Source organism: Sitophilus oryzae, unplaced genomic scaffold, assembly GCF_002938485.1.
Source record: "Sitophilus oryzae breed Bouriz unplaced genomic scaffold, Soryzae_2.0 scaffold_1063_pilon_pilon, whole genome shotgun sequence".
In the NCBI taxonomy this organism is placed as follows: Eukaryota; Metazoa; Arthropoda; class Insecta; order Coleoptera; family Curculionidae; genus Sitophilus; species Sitophilus oryzae.
Window position 1 is genome coordinate 238,509 of NW_022145686.1, and position 27,402 is coordinate 265,910.

The window sequence follows — 27,402 nt, forward strand, 5'->3', positions numbered from 1 at the left end:
TATTTCCATTAGTTTAGTTAGGGCTCAAGGGTGCGCTACAATCGATCCTCGTTAAACGGGTTGCCTACTTTTGGCTATGGAAATGACAACTCTTTTATTTTATATTTCTCTATGGAGTGGGGTGTTTTAAATTCGAGCGTGCGAAAAATTGGCGAGTGTCCAAGCTATATTATTCTGTAAGCTGTGGCGATACCAGCCATCTTGATTACAATTTTATTGAAAAATCGCTTTTTATACAAAATCTGAGCCAGATAGGTATAGGAAACCCTAATATAGATTGCAAGAGCATTTAAATCTGCTTCGACTTAAATACATAATAAAATACTTAAATAAGTGCAATTGTGCTTAGCGGTAGTATATTTGACTCTAGAAACTCGATTATGAGTTTTTTCGTGAATTTTTTTTTTTAAATTTGGAATTTTTTAGTATTGAAAATACTTCTGGCCGCATTTATATGGGACCCGTCTTTGAAAAAACGACATGCTCGATGCAACACGAGTTCAATAACCTACCTAATCAACTTGTCAACACGTAAGTCGATAGTTTAGCCGGCGTTGATCATCGAATAGAGCAAGGACGTTCGAGGGCCGAAATGAGGTCTTATCAGTGTGGGCCAACAATTTTATGGATATGGGTGTTTGTCTGGGCCGGCGGATAAAGAAATCCCATATTATTATAAAAAAGAATATGCGTCAAGGCATATGGGTTGTTAGGTACAGTTTGGCTATTTTAATCTAACTCCGTATGAGAAGCAAGGGGAAAATTATACGTGAAAGAGCGGAATCACATAAATAATAAATTCAGACTAATGTAATATTTTTTCTTGACGCGTAGGATAGGTAAATGCATTAAAGGGAATAATTAATTAAATCATTAAGATCCAAAACATAATAACTCGGGTCTCATCGGATCTGATGATACATTTTGCTAAAATTTAGGCTATTAGGCCCTATATTTTTTATAATTATTATTTTTTTAATTAACAACTTAGGACAAAGAAAAAGCTTGCATGGTTTCGTTATTTGCCATATTATTGGGACGTTGCCAAATATTTATTGGGATAAGTTTTTATCCTTTGAATATTGTTGTAAATAATAATTATCATTTAATTAGTACTAACTTATCAAAGTTCACAACATGGCGAAATTTCAACAAAATCGGCCAACTGATCTCTTTGAGATATTAATAAAAAAGGTCTATTAGAAAACACCTTGACACCCTATCTTTAAAATTATACATTTCCGAACACATGTTTATATGAAATTTTTACCTTAAAAACACTCAAAGAATCGCCTCCTGAAGTTTGGCCAGATACTTAATTAACACCTTGTATTTAAAAATGGCTAGCTAGTGATCTAGTAAGCTATGTTTATTTTAATAGGGAAAAAATGCATTTCATAAAAAATAAACAAACTGATAAACAAATACTATACACTAATTAATTCATTTTAAATGTATCTAAATATATAGGCACTTTAATAATTGAAAAATGGATAGGAGCACTTAAAATCACTTCATAGAATATACCAAATATGCAAAAAAAAATCCAATAAAAAATCACAAATGGTACATTAAAATCTGCATTACCTGAAATCAAACTATACCTAAACGGCTAATAAAATAATAGTGACAATATTAAATAAAAGTGGCAAGACGCCGACATCGATAACGCGATGAGCAGTTTTAAATAATAATATTATTTCGAGTTATTATTACATCCGTGTTTTACAATTATTGTAATACAGTAGCATTCCTTCAAATAAATTTTAATGTAAGTATTGTTAATATAGTCATATTAATGATTATAGCCCGTATGATTTCTAAAATAAAAAATCAAGCGTGTTTTTATCAGAATTATCAAATGATTAAAAATAAATAGAAATAGTTAATATTTATTAACTTCGTAAGTGGTTATATTTTAGCATAATTAGGGACTATCTTAAGTTTAAATTATAGTAAATTTGTATGAGTTTCAATCATTTATATTTTAAATGTTAGGGAAGACAATATAGATTTTAGGCAAGAGAACTCAAGGGAAGGACTGTGTAACTAGTAATTAAGGCTTAACAATTTTTTTAGTTGATATTTTTCTGGTCGTTCACGTTGCACCTTGACTCTTCGTTGTGTCACACACAATCTAAATTTCGGATATGATGCAGAACTGATAAATTGGACCAAATATTGCAACATACGCAAGGTACGCAAAGAAATATATTTTTGTTAACTTTGCAAATACTTAAGGCATGCAATAATTTTAAAAAATTTTGACGTGAGATTACTTCATAATTCTTGGAAGTATTGAATAATAAATATTTGAATTATTATGGGTCTGTTTTGTTTATGAAGCTAACAAATAATTTCAAAAACTCAACTATCAAAATATAATGGTAAGCAAATTTTTAAAAGTATGCATAGGTATAATGTTCTATATTAATTGGACATACTGAATGTAAACTAGGTATAGTTGCTGCAATCGACAATAAATTTTGCTGCATATTTTCAGCACAACAAAATCCGTTATGATGAAACCGTCAATACCGCTACTCATATTATGGGCACCGATGTATTTTTAATTTCATAATGATGTTTAAAAATACATAGGTACATACTATGAGTAGTGGTTGTGACGGTTTTTTATTAGGTATGATGAAAAGAAGCTGCAAACTAAATTATCGTTAGAGCCAACTATGTTTTAATTTATTTTTATCTACAGTAACTACGCACGGTAGGGGTTCAAAATATGCCTATACTGTGGGGCAACTCAATTCGAGTATAAATTAACATTTACACTCCAAGTATCTTCTTGGTCTACTGGCACCCCATTCACCCTTATTCCCTCATTTCTATATCATTTCTATAAAAACATATTATGATTTATAACTTTTAATTTTTATTGTGAAAATTGGTGAAAAGTAATTTTTTTGTACGGCGAATTTAAATTTATGGGCCATCCATAAATTTAAATTTACACCTAAGTTCGCATATTGGTTAAACCTAGGAATACCCAGGTAATAGCCCGAAATATGCAAAAGAAGAAGTGAGTTTCGGTTAGATCAGAATTAGGTTTTAGTTGGTTTTGCATTAATAAAAATATAGACCTAATCTAAACTTAAGCTAAACTGACCCCCTTTTTAAATATTTTGGGCTCCTACGTGGGTAGGAGCCCGTCATAGTGTCGTGACCGTGATCGTGACCATTTACGAATCCGCACACGTTCATATCCATGATTAATATTTTCATCACTAAATTCTTCACTTTTACAAAAAGCCATCACGATAAAAATCAAACATCAAAATTATTTAACGTTAATTAACATTTAACTTGTTCACTATTATACGTCTCTGGAATATATTTGTGAATAGCGATCAATGATACGTTTACGTTAGACTGCCGGAGTGCTGACGTCACGAATGTCAAATTGCTTTCCAACAAACAAGGTTTAGTTCTTTTATATTTCTATTGAGCTCTTCCAAATGACGCTACAACTTAATATAAAATGTAAAAAAAAACAGGTGACTGTCGACAACCGCCGACTTGTGTCTGGTATTTTCAATACGCCTATGATAGTTGCGAATGTTGCAAAATCTGTGAATTTTTAAAAACCTTTTGGATTTTTTTTAGCTTTTAGTTAAAAACCATAATTTCTTGATAATATGGCAACATAGGTAGTAGATTAAATTTACCAGACAGAAAAACCCAAAAGCCTGCAGTGGTTGTCAAAATTAAAGCAAAAAAAATTTTTTTTTAAATTTTTAAAGTAAAATAACTCGGTTATTTTGGAATTATTTGAAAAACGGTAAAGAGAAAATGTATTTTTTTTTATCGAGAGCCCTAAAAATATTTGCACTGATTTAAGACTTGTTCTGTATAATAGCCAGAAAATCGACAATTGCTAACTTTCATATAAAATCCGAGTAGCTCTAAAACTCTTAAAAACATAGTTTAAATAATGCATTTGTAAAGCTAACTAACTCTATCTATAAAGAAGGAAACAATCATTTAAATCAATGCATGAACGATTCGAGGTGTAACGCGAAAGTAGTCGCGGAAAAAAGTTAGTAATTTTAAATTATGCACATTGCTTCTCTACATACCAGATGCGTCTCAAAAGTCATAACTTTTTATTTTTTCAGATAAAACAACGAGATTTGGTATGTTAGTATAGGACATAAATTAGGATTGATTGGCATACTCAATTGTTTTCGGTTACTCCCGGTTTCACCGGAAATGACTACAACTTTTGATTTTTAAATGGTACACTAGGTATTTTTTACTTTATTCAATAGAAAATGACACTCTGAATAGAATGATATATTATATGTCAACTTTTGACATTTTCGCATATATGATTTATTTGAAATTGTAACCTGCGGTGCCATTTAAAAATCAAAAGTTGTAGTCATTTCCGGTGAAACAGGAAGTGACTTAATTTATGTCATATACTAACATACCAAATCTCGTTTTTTATCTGAAAAAATAAAAAGTTATAGGGGTGGGCCACTTTTGAGACGCACCCGGTTACCCATAAAAAATTTTGTTTCTACATCTTTTCGTTTTCGTAAAGGCCGATGCGAATGAGGTGCGCCACCCTGTATAACAGAAGTTTTATTCCTGTGCTTTATAATCACTGATATGTAAAAGTAAATACCACGGTATCGCTCATCCCTAGTACGTTTACCGTCTTTATTAAACATTCTATTGAAATGTGATTAATAAAAACCAATGTCAAACCCATAGACTTAAAATAAAATATAGACTGAGCATTTCATTCATAAATAACTGGAAATTGTGGTCCGACAATGTCTTGTTATTGTTGTGTTATTGGTTTAGGTTCTAACGAGTGCGACACGAGCGATAGATAGGTTGTCTCCGTCGTAGAGGTGTGTAGTTCATGACCGAACTAGTTCAAAAGATTGAATCTCATATGTGAACTAAATGATTCAATCAGTTGGATCGAAAAGATTCGATCAATTGAACTAAACTAAAAATAAGAGCGATATTGAGATCGCGAACAAATTGTACTAACAATTTGATTCAATCTTTCACGTTCAGTTCAACCATTCCCTACCTATTTTGTTCGCGAAAGTTTAGTAACTAGGAAACAAAGAAGGGATACAGGTCCGAGGGCGTAATTTTTAATTCATTACATCATATTTTGATTGTTGTTGGCGAATTGTTATCGGCAACCTCATTCAAGAAAATACAAAATGAGCAATGAACGTGTTTCCTTTATATTAATAAGTTAAAAATATTCATAAATTTACCTTTATTGATTTTGTTGTTTATTAAGATTTGTAGTTTTGTGATTGGTCTTTTTTAGAATTTTATTTAATAATAATATCAAGGCATTTTGTTCTTCAAGTATTAGCTACAACTGTACTAGTAATAATATTTAAAACATTAACATGTTGAACAAATTTCTTTTAAAATTCTGTTTATTCATGTTTCTTTGTGTCCTAAAACAACATAAAATAACTAAATAAACGGTAAAGTTTACAAAAGGGCCAAAAACGTCTAAACATAAGGTCTATGTGAATGAAAAACTTCTATATTTATCTTAGTAATCCTAAAACTATTTAATATTTCTGATCAATTATCAATTAACTGATTAGAAATATAAAACGATACTAGTAAAATCACCTTGAATTATTTGTTAATTATAATTGATTCTTTCCGTTCATTCGCTGTGCGAAATGCTAATACATAATACTAATAATAAATAATAAACACTAATAACAGCTCAGTGGACAAAATGAACTAAACGACCTAATCTTTCTTTAGTACTGTTGCGGACCCGTGTGAACTCGGCCTAATATATATGACTATGACTCATACGCCCGGCGACGTTCGAAAACGAATAGAAGCTGGTGAGACGAAGAACGCGGCTAAGAATTTTCAAGTCAAATCTGGATTCTCTGTTTTTCTCATATATAAGCCGACGCCTGAAGCCTGAAGAGGACGGAGAAAAACAACCGGTCGACGCGTACAGTTACAATCGCCGCGCTAAATTCAAAATAAATTCCTTTTAGATAAATTGTAAATAAGTTATAAATAGTTCTTTAAGTCGTTTAATCGTTATTGTTTGTTACCTAGTGTAAATAAATTGTGTTTAAATAAATTGTGACTTTCTATCCACACGGAACCGACGAAAAACGTAACAATACTATTCTACTGATCGAGATCGAAAAGATGAAAATCGGTCAGTGAACGAAATGAACTAAACGATCTAATCTTTTTTTTTTTACTATTCTACTGATCGAGATCGAAAAGATCGAAATCGGTCAGTGAACGAAATGAACTAAACGACCTAAAATTTCTTTTGTACTATTCTACTGATCGAGATCGAAAAGATCGAGGTCGGTCAGTGAACGAAATGAACTAAACGATCTAATATGTATTTCTTTATTTCTTTTGTACTGTTCTACTGATCGAGATCGAAAGATGGAAATCGGTCAGTGAACGAAATGAGCTAAACGAATGTGTATTTCTTTCAATCGAGCAGAGAGTGTGGCGTTGGTTACCGCCATGAACACAAAGAATATACTTTATCATGGGTTGCCTAAAATTTTATTTTAATTTAAAATATCAAGTCAAATTTCATTATGTATTTACTGTAAGATTGTAATATAAAAAAAACAAATTCGGTTAGAATAAAAATCGATGACATCACCATATAATTTTTATTTATAAAATTACTGCGGTCTTTATTTCAAAGACAACTCTGATATGCCTCTAAAGCCTATTACTTTATTTATACAAAGTGTCCCAGAAATAAGTGCAAGTATTTTAAGGGGTGGTATATCTCGGTAAAAGAAACATATTTTCTCTTTATCGTTTTTCAAATAAGTCCAAAATAACGGTTATTTTACTTTGAAAATTTCCAAAAAAATGATTTTTTGCTCAAATTTTGAGAACCACTGGATCTTTTGTGGATTTTCTTTAAATAAAAATTAAGAATTATTAATTAAGTAAATTTAATCTACTACCTATGTTGCCATATTATCAAGAAATTATGTTTTTTAACTAAAAACTAAACAAAAATCCAAAAAAATTTCCAAAAATTTCGAATTTACAAAAAAAATTCGCGAAAAAACCTCATAGGCGTGTTTCTGAGGTTGAACTGTACTACCAGTTAAAATACTTGCACTTATTTCTGGGACACCTTGTATAGCATGAATATATCATCAACAATTACTAAATATTTAGCCGGCGAATTTCCATCTAACGTAAGATGGTAAAAGAGCACTTCATCTCGATCAACAGTGTTCTAAATGAATTAAACGAACTAGTCTTTTGAACTATTTACTTTAGTGAACGAGATTGAAAGATGGAAATCAGTAAAGTGAACTAAACTTCCCACCTCTACTCCGTCGTAACGGTCGTTCTAAGTCGTTCCCTGACGACTCTGACGAGAAATGCAACACTGTATTTCGTTTCTCAGTACACCTGACCTGAACTCTAAGCTATAATTCAATTCAATTAAAAATATATCGTATTTAAACATTTTTATATTTTATTAAGATTTAGGAGAGGGTTGTTAAATAAAATTTTAGAAAAAAACGTCTTAGAGTCCAAAAACGATAAAAATAATAAAATACATGTTATTGAAGAAATTTTAATAATCAAAATTACGTATTTAATTTTTGAAATTAATAATAAATTATTAATTTTAGTCAAACATTTACAACCCTAATATTAATCAAAACAGGATCTATTCTATAGATATAATAGAATCGGCGACAGGGAAAGTGAAAAAACTTTACGATTGTTGTATTTTTTTTTGGTAAGTGATGTCTTATTATGTAAATGAGAGAAAACAGAAATCTGTTCCATTAAATCAAACTTTTAGGAAGTGGATAAAATAAAAACACTACTTTTATTTAACTCGGTACTGTCTTTATTATACCGGGTGCGTCCCGAAAGTGGCTCACCCCCATAATTTTTTTTCAAATAAAAAAAACAAGATTTGGCATGTTTAGTATATGACATAAATTAGGATTGATTGACGCATTCAATTGTTTTTGGTCACTTCCTGTTTCACCGGAAATCACTATAACTTTTGATTTTTAAATGGCACCCTCGGTATATTTCTACTTTATTCGATAGAAAATGACACTCTGAATAGAATGACATATCATATGTCAACTGTTGTCATTTTCGCTTATCTCGTCTAATTGAAATTGTAACACGCGGTTCATAACAACAATTTGATTCGAAATACCAAGTGTGTGGTATCAATATATTCATAAAAAATGCTTTTTCCAAATATGCTAATTCCATTTGAAAAAATTGACATATGATTAAAAACACGATTTGTGCATCTTTTAACCGGCCTAGACAAGACACGAAAAACATTAGACGATCAAAACTATTTTTCAAATGCTTCTTGATTAAAAGTTAGTGTTTTTAACACCGCCATGGCACCCTGGATTGAAATTTAAAATACGATTTGTTTTTAAGCGACAATGTCAAAAGTTGACATATGATATGTCATTCTATTCAGAGTGTCATTTTCTATCGAATAAAGTAGCAATATACCGAGAGTGCCATTTAAAAATCAAAAGTTGTAGTCATTTCCAGTGAAACAGGAAGAGACCAAAAACAATTAAATACGCTAATCAATCCTAATTTATGTCATACTAACATAACAATATGTTTTTTTTATCTGAAAAAATAAAAAAGTTATAGGAGTGAGCCACTTTTGAGACGCACCAGGTATATTAAAAAATATTGTTTCATAATGTAATATCATTTTAAAATTCTTGTATGTTATTTTAGATTCTGAAGATAGTTTTAGAATAAACCGGAATAATATTTTTAATAAAAACAATATTAATTTTTTAACCGATGCCTAATATAATTTATCTATTATGTATAATAACAGGGTTATAATTACGATTTTGTTACAAAAACCTTTATAAATAATTATGTAATAAAAAAATCAGATTTTACATTTTACTAAAATATTATCTAAATAAGCGCCTTTCTACAACAACGCCACTGACTCCCAATTGGTAAGTTGAGAGTTGCCTACCCGTCGACAGTCGTTTAATGACTTAAATGGATTATTTAAGTAAAATTTCTTGCAAATTTGGCACTGGCGAACCATATTTTATAGTTCTTGAATAGAAAAAGTAAATAAAATAAACACTTAAGGACTACAAACTAAGAAAATGCGTTAATACAGCCGTATTATATATCGGTGTTGCCATATTGTAAAGAACTTATGTTTTTTAAATAGTATCCGACTTATAATTTAGTAGTGAAAGGACTATTTAACACATCTATGGAATATTAAAACCTACTTTATTAAAATGCAGTATTAATATCTCAATATATCTGTATAATAAGTAAAAAAATATTGATAATATTAAAGATGTGACGACTTAGGCTGGACGAGGAAGATTCGGTCGGCTGCGGTCGAGTCTTAAGTCTTAAGAACTTAAGTCTTTTTAAAACTGACTTGTTGCAGCTCGGTATACCTGTCGGAAATCTAAAAAATCGATGAACTTGAACTTGAATCGATTTTTCTTTCATCACGGAGCCGACCGAGAGGTTGATTTACTTCAATTTTTAGGTTGGCTTATCCAGGAGAAGTAATGGATAAATGCGGTGATAATGCCTCAAATGATTACACTAAATTATACTCACGTATTTCCCATTTTCGGTTGGCCGAAGGGTTACCGAAACTTCTCGATGGGGAATAACTTGGTTCCGAATATGCAGAACCCGTAAAATCGTCGAAATCTTCGTCAGAAGTTAAGCCAGACGCTTCATCCTCAAAATAGCATGGCGGTCCAAATTTTGGTGTGGTGACGTTATATAATGCTAACATCGTTTCTCTAGGCACCTTTACGAAACTATTGCCATTACACGCCTAAAAATTGACGCCCTTGTGTCGTGTCGAAAAGAAAACGAATATGGCTTAAGAGTAACTCACTTGACATCTGCTGAAAACGTGATCTTTCGTCACTTTAACCTTGTAAAAATCTAATACTTCTTGCAATTGTTCGTCAACATGATTTGAATTTACATTAAGACAGTGTCCGGCTGGAACGTATCCATTTAACTGTAAAAAGAAAATTTACAAATGGGAATGAGTTAAATTGAAACCCAATTATTGTACTGGTCATTAATACACTCAGATGCAAAAAAAATGCATCATCTATCTATTTTCATGAATTTTTAAGCAAGCTGTATATAGGGTGGTGACAATTTCGATGCTCAACATTGACATCTCAGAAACTACGAGAGATAGGAATTCGATTAAATGGGACAAAAGTTGCGTAATTAGAAGTTTGATAAACACCTATGAAGAAACGGTATCTTGATTAGTTTCGGATTCATGGCAAAAATAATGAAAATAATACGTTTATTTTAAATGACAGTATCTTCAGAACTATTCTATCTACTGCAACGTAAGTTGATAGTTTTATATTTTTGACTTCGGCCAATTAAATGCCATTTTCAGAAAATTTCTAAGCCTTCTAGATTTCGCACAACAACGGTCAAGTTTTTGTTTTCTTATGGCCGCCATTTTGAATTTTTATACTTTTAGATAGAGCAAAAAATAATCTATACGGTGGTATCTAATTTTTATTCATTATTATGTAAATTCACTAAACAAAATAGATTTTTTAAAAAATCGCTCAAAAGATCAAGTCTGCCTTGGAAATTCCATTGACACTTTATATGACAGCAAGTTAATTTTTGTTTACACTACTAAGTGTCAAATTTGGACACAAAATTTTATAATAGATAGTGTAAAGTGTATTAACAGTCAACAATATGTTTACAAGTGATGAAACGCGAGATATGTATGTTTACTTAAAAAATAATAGAATTTCCGATATAGCATGCGCAATTTATAGAACATTGTATCCTAAAAGGACACAGCCTTATCTTACTATTTTCGCAAGGAAATTTAGCAGTTGCTGGTAGCTTTAAAAAACAAGATATTTAAAGAAGACAATATTTAAAAGGCTTAATGATATTAATATGACAGCTCAGATTGAAATAAGTCCGGAAACTTCTAGCCGTAAAATAAGTCGCGAGTGTTGTATAAGCGATTCTTATGTAGTAGGGAAAATTATCAAAAAAAATAAATATCAAAATTTAAATGTGTACCAAATTGACATTTTTTTACATGCTGGTGATCACAAGAGAAGATTACAATTTTGCAAATGGTTTCGGGAAAGTGTTCAAGAAAGCCCCCTTTTTTGTAGAAAAATATTATGGACGGATGAATGTTTATTTACAAATTCTGATACATTTAAAAGAAAAAAAATGACATTATTATGCAAAAGAAAATCGTCATTTAATTAGAGAAACTAGAGCACAAATATGCTGATTTGGTGATATACTGAACAAAGTTCAAAGGGTATGAGACAGTAATTTTATTACAATTCCTTGTATTGCCTTGTATTGAACTCTACTACACAATTTTTGTGCGTCCAGATTTGCCACTTAATAGAATAAACAAAAAATAACTTGCTGACATATAAAGTGTCAATTGGATTTCCAAGACAGACTTGATCTTAGGCGAATTTAAAAAAAAATATATATTTTTAGTGAATTTCCATAATAATGAGTAAAAATTATATACCACCGTATAGACTTTCTTTCGCTCTATCTAATAGTGTAAAATTTCAGAATGGCGGCCATAAGAAAACAAAAACTTGGCTGTTGTAGTGCGAAATCTAGGCTTAGAAATTTTCTGAAAACGGCATTTAACTGGCCGAGGTCAAAAATATAAAACTACCAACTTACGTTGCAATAGATACAATAGTTTTGAAGATATTGTCATTTAAAATAAAGGTTTTATTTTCATTTTTTGACATAAATCCAAAACTAATCAAGGTACCGGGGTTTTCTTCATAGGTGTGTGTCAAAGTTCTAATTACGCAACTTTTGTCCCATTTAACCGACTTCGTATCTCTCGTAGTTTCTGAGATGCCAATGTTGAGCATCGAAATTGTCACCACCCTGTATAATTATATCAAGTTTAATTCGTAAACTCACCCTTTTATGAACTTTAGTATATGGCATATTATACAGGGTTAATCGTGGAGTTGTTTTTTTACCTTAACCTTAAAACACCCTGTGCAATAATTTCGTGTGCAAATTTTCCTAAAATATAATTTTACGGACAGAACTATGTCTCCTGAGTATTTTGTTTTTTGATTCATCTCAATACATGCTTTGGTTAATTTTTAAGAGCAAAATAAACTGATAACGATCAATTTGCATTTTTTTTAATTATCATTATTTTTTGACGATATTTTTTAATATGACGAGATGGTTTTGATGACTATTGTCGTAACGTCATATTATAACTGCATTGGATACTCTATACTGGTTTAAAAAAACGCTAAAGACTAACGATACAGAGTCCGGGTTTTAATAAACATTAATAACAATAATAGAACTAACGATATTAAAGAAAACATCTGTAATACTCAAGTATACAAACAGAAAAAAAAATTGTAAAAATTACCCTAATACTTTGTATTGCCGCCCTTGGCTACTATACGTCCTGCTAACTACCTATATACGTCCGTTCATACTGTCATTGAGACTGCATATACAGGTTTGTTCACCACATACGACACGGAGAATTGTAGCTAAACGACTAAATATTTACAAATTGTAAGTTTTAGGTTCGTTGAAGGACTATTAGAGCTACAATTTAAAAATATTTTTACAAGATACAGAGTGTCCCAAATAAATAAAAAATATCAAAGTAGTATTTTTTTAAATGGAACACCCTATATATTATTACATTTTTAGTTTCTACGATTAAAATAAAGGTAAATTTGATTAAGGTTTATTACACTTAAACCTTAACATTTTTGAAATATTTTCAATTTTGTGAAATTGCAGTATAAATTTTAAGGTTTCATTTCTCCGAGGGTATCAAAGTTTTTAATACTAAATAGTTACTGAAGTTTATTTATTGATCAGTTATTGTGTTGCAATAATAAAAACTTTACTACCTTATACAGAGTGTCTAAAAATTTATTTTAAATAATTACTAGCTTTAAACGGCAATAACTTGTTCAATTTAAATGGAACACCCTGTATATTTTATGAGAATCAGATGCACCATTTAATTGTCTATCAAATTGTATTTTACCATTTTTTACATATCACTTCAAGTTTCCGTAGAAAATGCATTTTCTTGTAATTTAGAACTCAGTTATCAATATATCCATGGAATACTGACATTTTAGATTATTTTTAAAGATGTACCAAATTTTTAAAGAGTACAGATACTAATATTGTCGATGCAGTTCGTTTATTTCATTAAAAAATAAAAAAAACTGTTTAAATATTTGTTAAAGAGGACCAGTTAATATGATTCCAGTATTCAAACTACATTAATTGACTGTTTGCGTTGATTAATAATAATTGCTCCAAATACTAAAAAAACTGAATCATGTATGTGTATTAGACAGTGTGGTAAAAAGTAACACCTTAAAAATGATATTTAATTTTTTGACAAATGCTTATTTATAACAACAGAGACGTTCATTTTCATAACTTATTATTATATTTATTTCTGATTCAAATCCACATTTATTTAGAATAATTTATTAACGAACACAATTAAGTATGTAGTTAAGTAGTATTTGGGCGGAAATACTGGTGGTATAATTAATTAATGGTATACTCTTTTATAAAGATTTAAATAGCTTTCTTTTTGCATACAAGTGGGCTAGTAATATTATCGTTTTAAAAAACGATAATATTACTAGCCCGTAGATTTTGTACATTTGTTGTTTTAAAAACAATCTAAAATGTCAATATTCCATGGGTATGTTGATAAATGAGGTCTAAATTATAAGAAAATGCATTTTCTACGAAAACGTGAAGGAATAGGTAAGAAGTGGTATAATACAATTTGATAGATAATAAAATTGTGCATCTGATTCTCATAAAATATACAGGGTGTTCCATTTAAATTAAATAAGTTATTGCCGTTTAAAGCTAGTAATTATTTAAAATAAATTTTTAGACACTCTGTATAAGGTAGTATAATTTTTATTATTGCAACACAATAACTGATCAATAAATAAACTTTAGTAAATATTTAGTATTAAAAACTTTGATATCCTCGGAGAAATGAAGCTTTAAAATTTATACTGCAATTGCAGTATAAATTTTAAGGTTTCATTTCTCCGAGGGTATCAAAGTTTTTAATACTAAATAGTTACTGAAGTTTATTTATTGATCAGTTATTGTGTTGCAATAATAAAAACTTTACTACCTTATACAGAGTGTCTAAAAATTTATTTTAAATAATTACTAGCTTTAAACGGCAATAACTTGTTCAATTTAAATGGAACACCCTGTATATTTTATGAGAATCAGATGCACCATTTAATTGTCTATCAAATTGTATTTTACCATTTTTTACATATCACTTCAAGTTTCCGTAGAAAATGCATTTTCTTGTAATTTAGAACTCAGTTATCAATATATCCATGGAATACTGACATTTTAGATTATTTTTAAAGATGTACCAAATTTTTAAAGAGTACAGATACTAATATTGTCGATGCAGTTCGTTTATTTCATTAAAAAATAAAAAAAACTGTTTAAATATTTGTTAAAGAGGACCAGTTAATATGATTCCAGTATTCAAACTACATTGTTTACACTTTGTTAGTGGACTGTATATAACTTTTAGATGTGTACTAGTGTTTCCAAATGAAACAAGATATCGAAAAACAAGTGTTTATTAAAAATAAACAGTACAAAAAAAAATGAGGAATGCGGCGTTTTGTCAGCCGCCTACAAAAACAAAAAAATCTATCTGTCCGTCGCCGATCGTCCCTCGAGACGACGACGCCACGCTACTTTCAGGGGAGGGGCACCGTGTTGCCGTTGTGCGACATAAATATTGTTTCCCTTAGAAATTACAACATACCCCCGGCTTTGAAAGAGCATGCTTTCAACATAAATACTGAATAATAAACAAACCAAAACAAACAATAATAAAATAAAAAAAAATAAAAAATAAGAACATTAAATATACAAGTAAGTAAGGATAAGTATTACAGACTTAAACATACTTAGACAGTTTGTTAACTACTCTAATAATAATCATAATTGAATTAGTAAGCGTCAATAGCGCACATGAACTTGATAATAGCGTAAATAGCACTCTCACACCGCTCACACGCGAACAGGTAAAGGGCACAGCTTCGCAAACGAGCGTTTAATTACACCATTAGATGTTTTTACGGTTGCTACCCTAGCAATTCCATCGGACCCTGGATGGACAGCAGTGACGCGGCCAAGTAACCATTTCATTGGAGGTTGATTGTCATCTTTGATGAGCACGAGATCGTTGACTTGAAGAGGCCTCTCACTTTTTAACCACTTCTGACGCTCTTGAAGCTCTGATATGTATTCGAGAGACCATCTCCGCCAGAAGTGCTGTTGCAACTGTTGAATTTGTTGGTACTGGTCTAGTCGATTCGTCTTAATTTCTAACAGGTCTGGATCAGCAGCCGTAGTCAGAGGGCGACCGATGAGAAAGTGAGCGGGACACAAAGGAGTAAGGTCGGATGGGTCGGATGATAAAGGAGAGATGGGACGAGAGTTAAGCACGGCCTCGATTTGTGCAAGTAGCGTACTTAAGAGTTCGAATGTTAATTTCACGTTTCCAGCAACTCGTTTGAGATGATGCTTAGTGGATTTTACCCCAGCCTCCCAAAGGCCACCAAAATGCGGAGAGTGTGCTGGTATAAATGACCAAATAATACCTTCACTTTCTATTTCGCCTGTTAAGTTATTTGCATTGAATTTTAAAAAATCACCCAGAGGTTTCAAATCCGTACTAGCAGCAACAAAATTCGTGCCGTTGTCAGAATACATTTGATAAGGTTTACCGCGCCTCGCAATAAACCTTCTTAAAGCTGCTATAAATGCATCTTTTGTAAGATCGGACACCGCCTCGAGGTGAATAGCACGGGTTGCAAAGCAAACGAATAGAGAAACGTAACATTTAGTTACTCTACAGCCACGGCCCTTTTTATCTTTAATCAGGAATGGCCCACAATAATCGACCCCTGTTATATAAAATGGTGGAGCAGGATTTATTCGACTCTTTGGTAAATTTCCCATAAGTGGAGTTAATACTTGCGGTTTTGCCCGAAAACATCTAACGCAGTCATGGACGGTTTTTCTGGCTAAGCTACGACCTGATAAGGGCCAAAATTTTTCACGAAGAGAGTATAAAATTTGCTGCGGTCCCGCGTGAAGTAACTTTACATGTTCTTGCTTGAAAAGAAGTTTTGTAAATATATGTTTTGCTGACAGCAAAATGGGGTGTTTTTTATTGTAATGTAAAACCGAGTGTTTTAGTCTGCCACCGACCCTTATTATGCCATCATCGTCTAAGAACGGCGAAAGCTTTGTGATTGTACCTTTGAGTTTATTCGGAGCCTTAGTTAAAATATTTATTTCATCTTGAAACGATTCACGTTGTGAGATCTTTACTAATATAAACAAAGCACTAGTGATTTCCTTGCAGAGCAATGGACCATATTGTTTATTAGCCCCTTTTTTAAAACAATTTTCTTTAAATCTTAAGCAATAGGCAATAACGCGATTTAATCTAGATATATCGGAATATTTCTCAAAAAGCGAAAATGACGGATTTGATATCTCCGCATGTAAATGCACGGTCTTTTTAAAATCGGGAAGCTCGTTTTGCAAGTCAGGCAAAAGTGGCCAAGTAGATTCATCACGTTTTAAGAAAGTGGGACCGTTCCAATAGAGATCAAGTACCGCTAAATCTTTGGGCATAACTCCACGAGATACTGTGTCAGCAGGATTTTCAGAAGTTGGTACGTGTCGCCAATTCCGCGCCTCTGTGAATTCTTGAATTCTTGCAACGCGATTGGCTACAAATGTTTGCAAAAGATGGGGTTCGGTTTTGAGCCAACCTAAAACTACTGTGGAGTCTGACCAATAAACTACACGCTCTATGCAAGAATTCAATGAAGTTTTGACTTTCTCAACAAGTTGCACCAACAAAAGTGCAGCCATCAGTTCCAAACGAGGCACTGTTTGTGTTTTAAGGGGGGCAACCTTTGACTTCGCGCAAATCAACTCGATTTCGAAGACTCCATCACTATTTTTACCTCTTGCATAAACACATGCCCCCATGGCACGCATTGATGCATCTGCGAAACCGTGAATCTCAATAGCATTTGAATCTGAACATGTGACCTGTCGCTTGATTATTAAACTATTTAATGATCTTAACTCGTTATAAAATTGTAGCCATTTGCTGTGCAAATAATTTGGAAGACTTTCGTCCCACGACAACCTTTCGGACCACAATTCCTGTAGGATTAGCTTGGCTATGATAATTGAAGGGCTCAAGAGACCCAAAGGGTCAAAAATCTGTGAAGTTTCTGATAAAATTGAACGTTTAGTGACATTTTTACTTGTAGAATCATTGATACTGTAAGCTAAGCTGTCGGTTTGAGCATTCCAAATTAAACCTAACGTTTTTGAATTTTCACGCGCGCCGAAATCAATAATATCTGATTTTTCGTTGGATTGAATGTGCGCCAAAACTTCCGGAGAATTAGAGATCCATTTTCTTAACTTGAAACAACCCTTTTTCAAATATCGTGTTACCTCATTGGCTATAAAAATAGCGTCATCTATGGAATCACCTCCGCTAAGAAAATCATCGACATAAAAATGATTTTTGATAATGTTAGAAATTACTGGAGATTCATCACAACAATCCAAACCAATTTGGTGTAGGCATCTTATGGCCAAAAATGCAGCTGCTGACATTCCGTATGTGATAGTTGCTAATTCAAAAATTTCAATTGGACTATCAGGGTTTTCGCGCCATAAAATGCGCTGCAGACTTCGCTGATCAGGATTTACTAAGCACATGCGGTACATTTTTTCCACGTCTGCCGCTATAACGAAGTTATATTTTCTGAATCGAATAAGAGCAGAGAATAAATCGGGCTGAATAGTTGCTCCCAATCTCTGTATATCATTCAAAGAATAGCCAGAACTAGTGACGCATGAAGCGTCAAAGACTACGCGTAGCTTGGTAGTAAGGCTACTCTCCTTAGTAACACCATGATGAGGTAGAAAATATGACTTTCGCGAATCTTCATCACCGACCTTTGACATGTGCCCCAGCGCGAGATATTCGTTTATAAATTTGACATAATCTTTTTTAAACTCCGGGTTACGTTTAAATTTACGCTCTAAAGATAAAAGTCGCTTTTTCGCGTTGTAATACGAATCTCCAAGAACCTCTGGATCCTCCTTCAAAGGAATCGTCACAATAAATTGACCGGAGTCGGTTCGACGAACCGTTTCTACAAAATGTGATTCACAAATTTTTTCTTCTTGGGACAAGGGCCTTGAAGTAGAAACTTCCTCGATCTCCCAAAATCGAGAGAGTTGTTTGTCAATATTAAAATTAGTTAAGAAATTACACTGGACAATCTTTGGTGACTTTAAACTAACAGAACCAGAGATGATCCATCCTAACTTGGTTTTCTGCAGAATAGCGCCGCGGTTTGCTTGTTTTACTTGCCCTACACATATGAGATGCCAAAAATGATCAGCGCCTAAAAGAATATCTATTTTCCCCGGCTTACAAAAGTCTGGATCTGCCAGTTTTAAATGGCCAGGAATTTGCAAAGAATTGTAATCAACAGGAAAGTTGGGTAATGTACCAGCAATCTGAGGTACTACTAGACATGAAACTTCGGTACTAAAATTGTTGTGACATGAATGAATTACCAAAGTAGTTTTGTGTTTAACTGCTGACTCAGCTTGATTTAAACCACAAACCTTTATATCAATATGCGATAAATCTAGATTTAATCTTTTTGCGAAACTGGTAGTAATAAAGCTACTTTGACTCCCTGAATCTAGTAAAGCTCGTGCTATATGCATTTTGTTATTATTATCAAATATACGAACGGAAACTGTTGATAGCAAAACCTGATTATTAAAAATGGCGTTTTGTGCGGAACAAACTATACTTTCCGAATTTGATTTCTCTTTTTCTTGACTATCTTTGGTAGTGTCAGAAAAATGCAAAAGGCTGTTGTGACGACCTTTACAAGTTTTGCAAGAGCTGGAACGACATTGTTTGACTAAATGTCCCGGTCGCAAACAATTAATGCACAGCCTTTTCCTTTTTACGCGATTAATACGCTCGTTGACGCTTAATTTTAGAAAATCCGCACAGTCTTGAATGTGATGTTCTAAATTACAAACAGGACAAGATACATCCATATTCAAATAAGATCTTGTTCTATTTGATTCTACCTTATTTTTAGAAAATTTCCTAGTGTTCAACGATTCTAGAAAATCGGCGCGATCCCTTAGAAAATCTTGCAAGTTTTCGAGATTGGGTTTGTCATAGGATGACTTTTTCTGTTCCCATTCCCGAAGAGAAACGGGATCCAATTTTGTAGATATTAAGTGAATAATCAAAGTGTCCCAATTTTCCGTGGGTTCTTTTAGGATTTTAAGAGCTCTAAGATGTTTTGTTACATTGTCTATAATTTTTCTAAGTGCGAATGCAGACTCTTCGCTTATCTTGTCTAAGTTGAATAATGCTTTAACATGGTTTTGTGTCAAAATGCGATTATTGTTATATCTTTTACAAATTAGATCCCAGGCTGCCGTATAATTGTCACTCGAAAACTCTAGACTTGCAATAATCTCTAAGGCACCGCGAGATAAACTTGCACGCAAATAATGAAACCTTTGTATGTCACTGATTGTCTGATTTTGGTGAATTAAAGAATCGAATGAATCTCTAAACTCCAACCAATTATCGTAATTGCCATCGAATTTAGGCAATTCAATTACTGGTAACCTTATGTTACTAGTCAAACCCGCGCCGGTGCCAGATCTTACGGAATGCACACTACCTCCCGCTTCGCTCGAATAACTAGGATCGGTGGCGCCGACGGCTGATTTGTTGCGACACGTTTTTGCTTTTCCCAGAACGGAATGAAACTCCCGGTCGAAATTCTCCCTTTCTTTAAATTGTGCATCGATATCGGGCGAAAATTGATCAATTTCCATCTGTGTTTGTTCAAATTCGTCTAGTACAGATGCAAATCGTTCAATTCTTTCTTCTAGTTCATTAAATAAATTAAGCTCTGTGATGAGGAAGTCCGGAAATTGAGCTAATATTTGGTCGATAAATTTAGAAAAAATAGTGACCTTTGCTTTAATACTACCCCGCTTACGAATTAGCTTATCTAATTCTTGCATGATTATTTAGCGATTGAATAAAATGCGATTAAAAAAGACTATAATTTACGTGCACAAATTGTGACCGCCCTGTAAAAGGATATCAAGTATATCGGTAATAATGTGGGAAACTAGGAAAATAAAGGATTACTCACTTTGTCGTCTTCTTCTGGGCAGGCAGGCAGGCACTTATGCACACAAAATGGCGACCGAAACTTTCATTAATTGCTTTTAATGACAAAAGATCCGGCTCGAAGGACCAAAATATGTTTACACTTTGTTAGTGGACTGTATATAACTTTTAGATGTGTACTAGTGTTTCCAAATGAAACAAGATATCGAAAAACAAGTGTTTATTAAAAATAAACAGTACAAAAAAAAATGAGGAATGCGGCGTTTTGTCAGCCGCCTACAAAAACAAAAAAATCTATCTGTCCGTCGCCGATCGTCCCTCGAGACGACGACGCCACGCTACTTTCAGGGGAGGGGCACCGTGTTGCCGTTGTGCGACATAAATATTGTTTCCCTTAGAAATTACAACATACATTAATTGACTGTTTGCGTTGATTAATAATAATTGCTCCAAATACTAAAAAAACTGAATCATGTATGTGTATTAGACAGTGTGGTAAAAAGTAACACCTTAAAAATGATATTTAATTTTTTGACAAATGCTTATTTATAACAACAGAGACGTTCATTTTCATAACTTATTATTATATTTATTTCTGATTCAAATCCACATTTATTTAGAATAATTTATTAACGAACACAATTAAGTATGTAGTTAAGTAGTATTTGGGCGGAAATACTGGTGGTATAATTAATTAATGGTATACTCTTTTATAAAGATTTAAATAGCTTTCTTTTAGCATATATAGTGGGTTTAGTAATATTATCGTTTTAAAAACGATAATATTACTAGCCCGTAGATTTTGTACATTTGTTGTTTTAAAAACAATCTAAAATGTCAATATTCCATGGGTATGTTGATAAATGAGGTCTAAATTATAAGAAAATGCATTTTCTACGAAAACGTGAAGGAATAGGTAAGAAGTGGTATAATACAATTTGATAGATAATAAAATTGTGCATCTGATTTCATAAAATATACAGGGTGTTCCATTTAAATTAAATAAGTTATTGCCGTTTAAAGCTAGTAATTATTTAAAATAAATTTTTAGACACTCTGTATAAGGTAGTATAATTTTTATTATTGCAACACAATAACTGATCAATAAATAAACTTTAGTAAATATTTAGTATTAAAAACTTTGATATCCTCGGAGAAATGAAGCTTTAAAATTTATACTGCAATTTCGCAAAATTGAAAATATTTCAAAAACGGTAAGGTTTAAGTGTAATAAACCTTAATCAAATTTACCTTTATTTTAATCGTAGAAACTAAAAATGCAATAACATACAGGGTGTTCCATTTAAAAAAATACAACTTTGATATTTTTTATTTATTTGGGACACTCTGTATCTTGTAAAAATATTTTTAAATTGTAGCTCTAATAGTCCATCAACGAACCCAAAACTTACAATTTGTAAAAATCTAATCGTTTAGCTACAATACTCCGTGTCGTATGTGGTGAACAACCCTGTATATCATATTGCATTATGTTTTCCCATTCTTCTTTACGGACCAAGCGACGTTCATTTTATGAAACTGGTACTGTTCGCGACCTCTAACCCTCCTGCCAAACATTTGCCAAACGCCAATTGCGAGTGTATAATATACACTCAGATCAAATATTATTTTCAAATTATTATACAAACAAACAAACAACGCTTTGTTGTGCAAAAAGCCAAAACAGCTTCATCGACAAAGCACTCACAAACAACAAAATCACAAAAAAAATACAAACAACAAAAAATACACAATACAAATAGTACAATTCAAAAAAATGTAAGTCTTTAAAATTACAAAAAGAATATACATGGACAATTTTAGAACAGTACGCAGTAAATAGATATAATTTTAAAGTTATAAAATATTAAATACTTGACCTTTGACCAGTGTGTGAGATGATCAAAATTTTAAAATTCAAAATTGTTCATAATTAAACATCAACAAAAAAGTCGTTTACCGCATATAGGGCTCTCTCCAGTAGGTATGATTTTAGAGCTTTGCGAAATGCGGGAAAGAATGAAAGCGATTTGATATTCAAAGGCAGATGATTGTACATTTTTTTGGCATTGTACAGTATTGAACCTTTAACTAGTTCTGAGCTCGGGGTTGGCAGATAAAGATCGTGCTCTGCATTCCTAAGTGGATAGTTATGAGATGGCCTTTCGGGAATAGCAGATATGTGCTTGCGGATTCAAAAATGAATAAAGAAGGAAGAGTCAGTGTTTTCAAATTTTTAAAGAAATTCTTACAGTGAGTTCTACATCAAATATTATTTGAAGGTTGAAGTTATACATCAAATATTATTTGAAGGGCCAAGAAACCAAAGTAGCATACGATCGAAAAAAACAAATCGGATGGCGTTTTAAATAAGATTTACAAATGCAAAAAGTGGCGTCAAATGACAATATACAGTATGTCCCCGGACCGTCTTTACAAGAGGAAAAACTTTTTTATTGTGAACTTTTTGAGAGAAATGCATTCTTTATAAAAGTTTTTGCTTGTTTTAAAATGGTTAATCCCGTTTATCTTCTTCTTTCTCTGCTTATCCATTAACGGATGTTTGCGACCACACTTTCCATGGCTTCCCTATCTCTGGCTGTATGGATCCACGTCTGTATGTCACGCATGCCTGCCCACTGTCTTATGTTCCGCAGCTACGACATTTTTTTTTCCGTCCGAAACCTCTTCTGCCCTCGATAATCAACTGGAGGAACTGGTATTTATGGTTACGCATGATGTGACCCAGGTATGCAGTCTTTCTTTTTTTATGGTGGTGAAGAGTTCACGTTCTCTATTAATACGCCTGAGCACATCCTCGACGTTTCTTATCTTGGCCGTCCATGGTATCTTGAGGATTCTGCGGTATATCCACATTTCAAAATCTTCCAGTTTGTTTATGGCACTAGATTTTAGTGTCCAACTCTCCACGCCGTAGAAGAGGACCGATCAAACGTAGCATTCCACAAATCTCGATCGAAGATCAAGGTCGAAATCGCTACAGGTACAAGTGAAGATTTTTTTAAATTTCAGTAATCCGCCTCGGGCTTGCTTGATTCTGCACTTAATGTCCCTGTCACATGACCAGTTCTCGTGAAGTCAAGCCCCAGGTACTTGAATTTTTTGACTCGTTCTAAGAGTTTTCCTTTGTATGTTAAGCTAGCGTTTCTAAACTCATCCACCTCTCTCGTGACAACCATGAATTTTGTTTTCTTTGTGTTAATGGCAAGTCCCATATTTTGACTTCATTCTCCCACCATACTAACCAACTGTTGTAAATCATCCATGTTATCCGCAACCAGAACTGTGTCATCGGCATATCGTATGTTATTTATCCAGACTGCATTGACTGTAATTCCAATTTCCTTGTCTTCTAGCGACTCCTGAAAGATGACCTCTGAATATATATTGAACAAGAGTGGCGATAGTATACACCCCCAATCCCGTTTATACTTTTCCAAACTTCCGTACCGTTTTAAAGAAAAATATGAAAATATAACTGAGGTCCAAAAAATCAAAACGCGTTTCTATGATAAATACTACACTCAGATGCAAAAAAAAACGCAACGGAGAAAATTTTGGTCAAATTTAAAGTGTTATATTTTTGTTATTTTGAGCCCTATTTTCATGAATTTTTTAGCAAGCTGTATATAATTATATCAACTTTAATTTGTAAACTCAGTTTTTTATAAACTTTAGTATTTGGTAGGGCTGCACCGAGTACCGAGTAGTTCGGTGCTCGGCCAGAATTTTAACCGAGTAATATGTACTCGGTGCTCGGCCTTACTCGGCCGAGTAAAGTATAGTAATAGAAACAATTCATTTATGCATGTCCAAAACAGATAGAAATGAGACTCACAGTGGCAAATAATAAAATAAACAAAAAGTTATTCATTCATTACTTTAATTAATGTATTTTAGCAAAGTAATAATAATAAGTATAAGTAATAACACAAACACAGTGAAATAATAATTTAATACTTATAATCTAAAAGAAGTCAGCACTGTCACTCATTTTAATATAATTTTAAAGGGTATTATTAATTGTTTGAATTATTTTTGACTTTTAAATTAGTTACACATATAAGTTTTGCTTAAAACAAAATCAACGTCGCCACCGCACCTTAAAAGAATCAATTCAGAATCCAGCACATTAGAAATATCACTTTGCATGGGGAACCACAGAAAACAATATCTCCATAAGAAAAACAAACCAGGTCATTGGGTTGTAGTCGGGGAATCCCAGCCGCTCGCCAATCATAGGCAAAACAAACAAGATCATTGGTTTAAGGCCGGGGAATTCCGTGAATTTTAACTAGCTTTCTTTAATGTTAAATTATATATTTATATTTATATTATGTATAAAATATAATATTATGTTATGGTGTATAGTATAATTAGTATATATTGATAAAGGTCGCAAAACTGTTAACACTACTCGGCAGCCGAGTACTAGGTACTCGGCCATTACCTTTAGCCGAGTATTCGGTACTCGGTCAAGTTAAAAAAACAGGGCTCATTACAAACCTAGTATTTGGTATATTATACAGGGTTAATCAAGGGGTTGTTTTTTTTTACCCTAACTTTGACACACCCTGTGCAATAATTTCGTTTGTAAATTTTACTGAAATATAACTTTAGGATCAGAACACATGTCTCTTGAGCATTTTGTTTTTTGGATCATGTCAATACATGTCTTGGTTAATTTTTAAGAGCGGAATGAACTTGCCACCAACAATTTGCAATTTTTTCCATTATAATTTATTATTGAAGTTATTTTCAATATGACAAGGCAGCTTTGATGATTATTGCGAACTATATACTACTATGAACTGCCCATCATGTTCGACGTTTGGGAAATGCTTGGCAGGAGAGTTAGAGGTCGCGAAGCGTTACCAGCTTCATTAAATAAACTTCGCTTGGTCCTTAAAGAAGAATGGGAAAACATAACGTAATATGATATATGCAGCCCCAATGACAGTATGAACAAATGTATACAGCCAGTTATAGTAACCAAGGGAGACAATACAAAGTATTAGAGTATTTTTTAATTTTTTTTTTCTGTTTGTATACTTCAGTATTACAGATGTTTCCCCCTAATATCGTTAGTTCTGTTATTGTTATTAATGTTTATTTTAATAAACACCAAGACTGTATCGTTAATCTTTAACGTTTTTTTTTAATTTAGTTTAGAGTATCCGATGCAGCGTAATATCACGTTGCGACAATAGTCACCAAAACCCATCTCGACTTTTTAAAAAATTACATCAAAAGTAATGATAACTGCAAAAATTGCAAATTGATGGTGATCAGTTCATTTCGCTCTTAAAAATTAACCAAAGCCATGCATTGACTTGATCCAAAAAACAAAACACTCAGGGGACATGGTTCTTACCGTAAAATTATGTTTTAGGAAAATTTACACACGCAATTATTGCACAGGGTGTTTTAAAGTTAGGATAAAAAACAACCCTTCGATTAACCCTGTATAATATGCCAATTACTAAAGTTTACAAAAAACTGAATTTACGAATTAAACTTGATATAATTATATACAGGGTGGGTCAAATTGGACGCTTTTAAAGGGAAACAACCTTTTCTATAGGAGATAGACGAAAACTAATATCGGTGTCTGGAGCTCAATATGTGTCGCTCGATATGTCGAACACCTGTAGCAAAATCTCATGTCTTGGTGTGCTATTTATTTTTATTATTATTAGATATAGTTTAAATATGTTGATGTTGTTAAATATAGTTTAAATTTTTATAAAATTTTGCATCTCTCATTGCACATATTATTTTCGCTTTAATTGCTGCTCACAGCTAGATTTTTTTTGCATTATAGCCGACGCCTTTCAAAGCCTACTTCAAAGTGAGTGAATTTTTAAAAACTCTATATCTCGGAGAGGAATCGAGCAAAACATCAAGCATGCTATATTTTTGGAACGGTAATTGTATTTTTTTTTTCGAGGCGTCAAATATTGCGTTCGGTACAGTTTTTACGTTTTTCTACGCTAAATTAGCATACTTTCTCTATTTTCATCGAAATATTCATAGTAGGGATGTATAAATATATCGATATATTCGATTATCGATACAGTTTTTAAATATATCGATACTTCAATACATTTTAATATCGTGGGATGTCTTTGAAATTAGAATTTAATAGATGATGCAGCATATACCGGCTGTTTAAAATTCTCTTCATACCCCTGGGATATGAGAAAGGGTATAAATAAAGAGTGGCTCAAATTGGAGCAAAGATGCGTGTTAATAAGCCCAACGATAATCGGTTAAGTAGTTGCAGTAAATTATCGTGTTTTTTATATAGCAAGGCCAACAATGCAATATTTAAGATGCTATATGATGCTATATCTCATTTGTTTAAATGCAACACCCTGTATATTATTTTAGTAAAGTGTTTCGAAATTTTTAACTGTTTCACGTGGCTCTTTCTATAATGAAATATAAAGAAAAAGATCATTGGGTTGTTTTGAGACAAAATTACTGTTGAAAGAGTTATGAAATACATATAATACCGCGAATATATCTGCGAAACCGTTAAAAATTTAGGAACACTTTAAAGATAAAAAGTATAAAAAGTTCATCCTTTAATTCTGCATCAAAAATCATTGTTGCATTAAAAAAAAGAAATATAGAATTCTAAATATTGCCATGTTGGCTGCGCCATAAAAATACCCTTTATAAGGTAATGTGAGTTTTCCTTCGCGAATTTGTTCTGTTATCCTTGGTATTTAAGAAAACATACAGTCTTAGTGCCTTGACCTAAAACGGCACATAAATTTGGAAAAGTATAAACGGGATTAACCATTTCAAAACAAGCAAAAACTCCTATGAAGAATGTAATTTTCTCAAAAAGTTAAAAATAAAAAAGTTTTTCCTCTTGTAAAATCAATTTGGAGACGTACTGTATAAAGAAATAAAAAAGTGGAAAGTTATTCAGAACTTGATTTTGCATTAAGTACCAGTTTTCA

At 32.4% G+C, this 27,402-nt stretch overlaps 1 protein-coding gene across 3 annotated transcripts in view; it reads right to left on the reverse strand.

The window, feature by feature from the left end:
* Positions 1 to 27,402, reverse strand: part of LOC115878572 (exonuclease mut-7 homolog) — an 86,644-nt gene that overhangs the window by 5,759 nt on the left and 53,483 nt on the right. For 2 of the 3 annotated variants that reach the window (XM_030895106.1, XM_030895115.1), the window contains 2 exons: positions 9,941 to 10,069; positions 9,652 to 9,877 (listed from right to left, as the gene is read on the reverse strand). In XM_030895106.1, the coding sequence (XP_030750966.1) occupies positions 9,652 to 9,877; positions 9,941 to 10,069 (355 nt within the window). Of the gene's footprint in view, positions 1 to 5,310; positions 5,457 to 9,651; positions 9,878 to 9,940; positions 10,070 to 27,402 lie in introns of those variants that run through there. The other variant, XM_030895126.1, reaches the window with a different exon arrangement.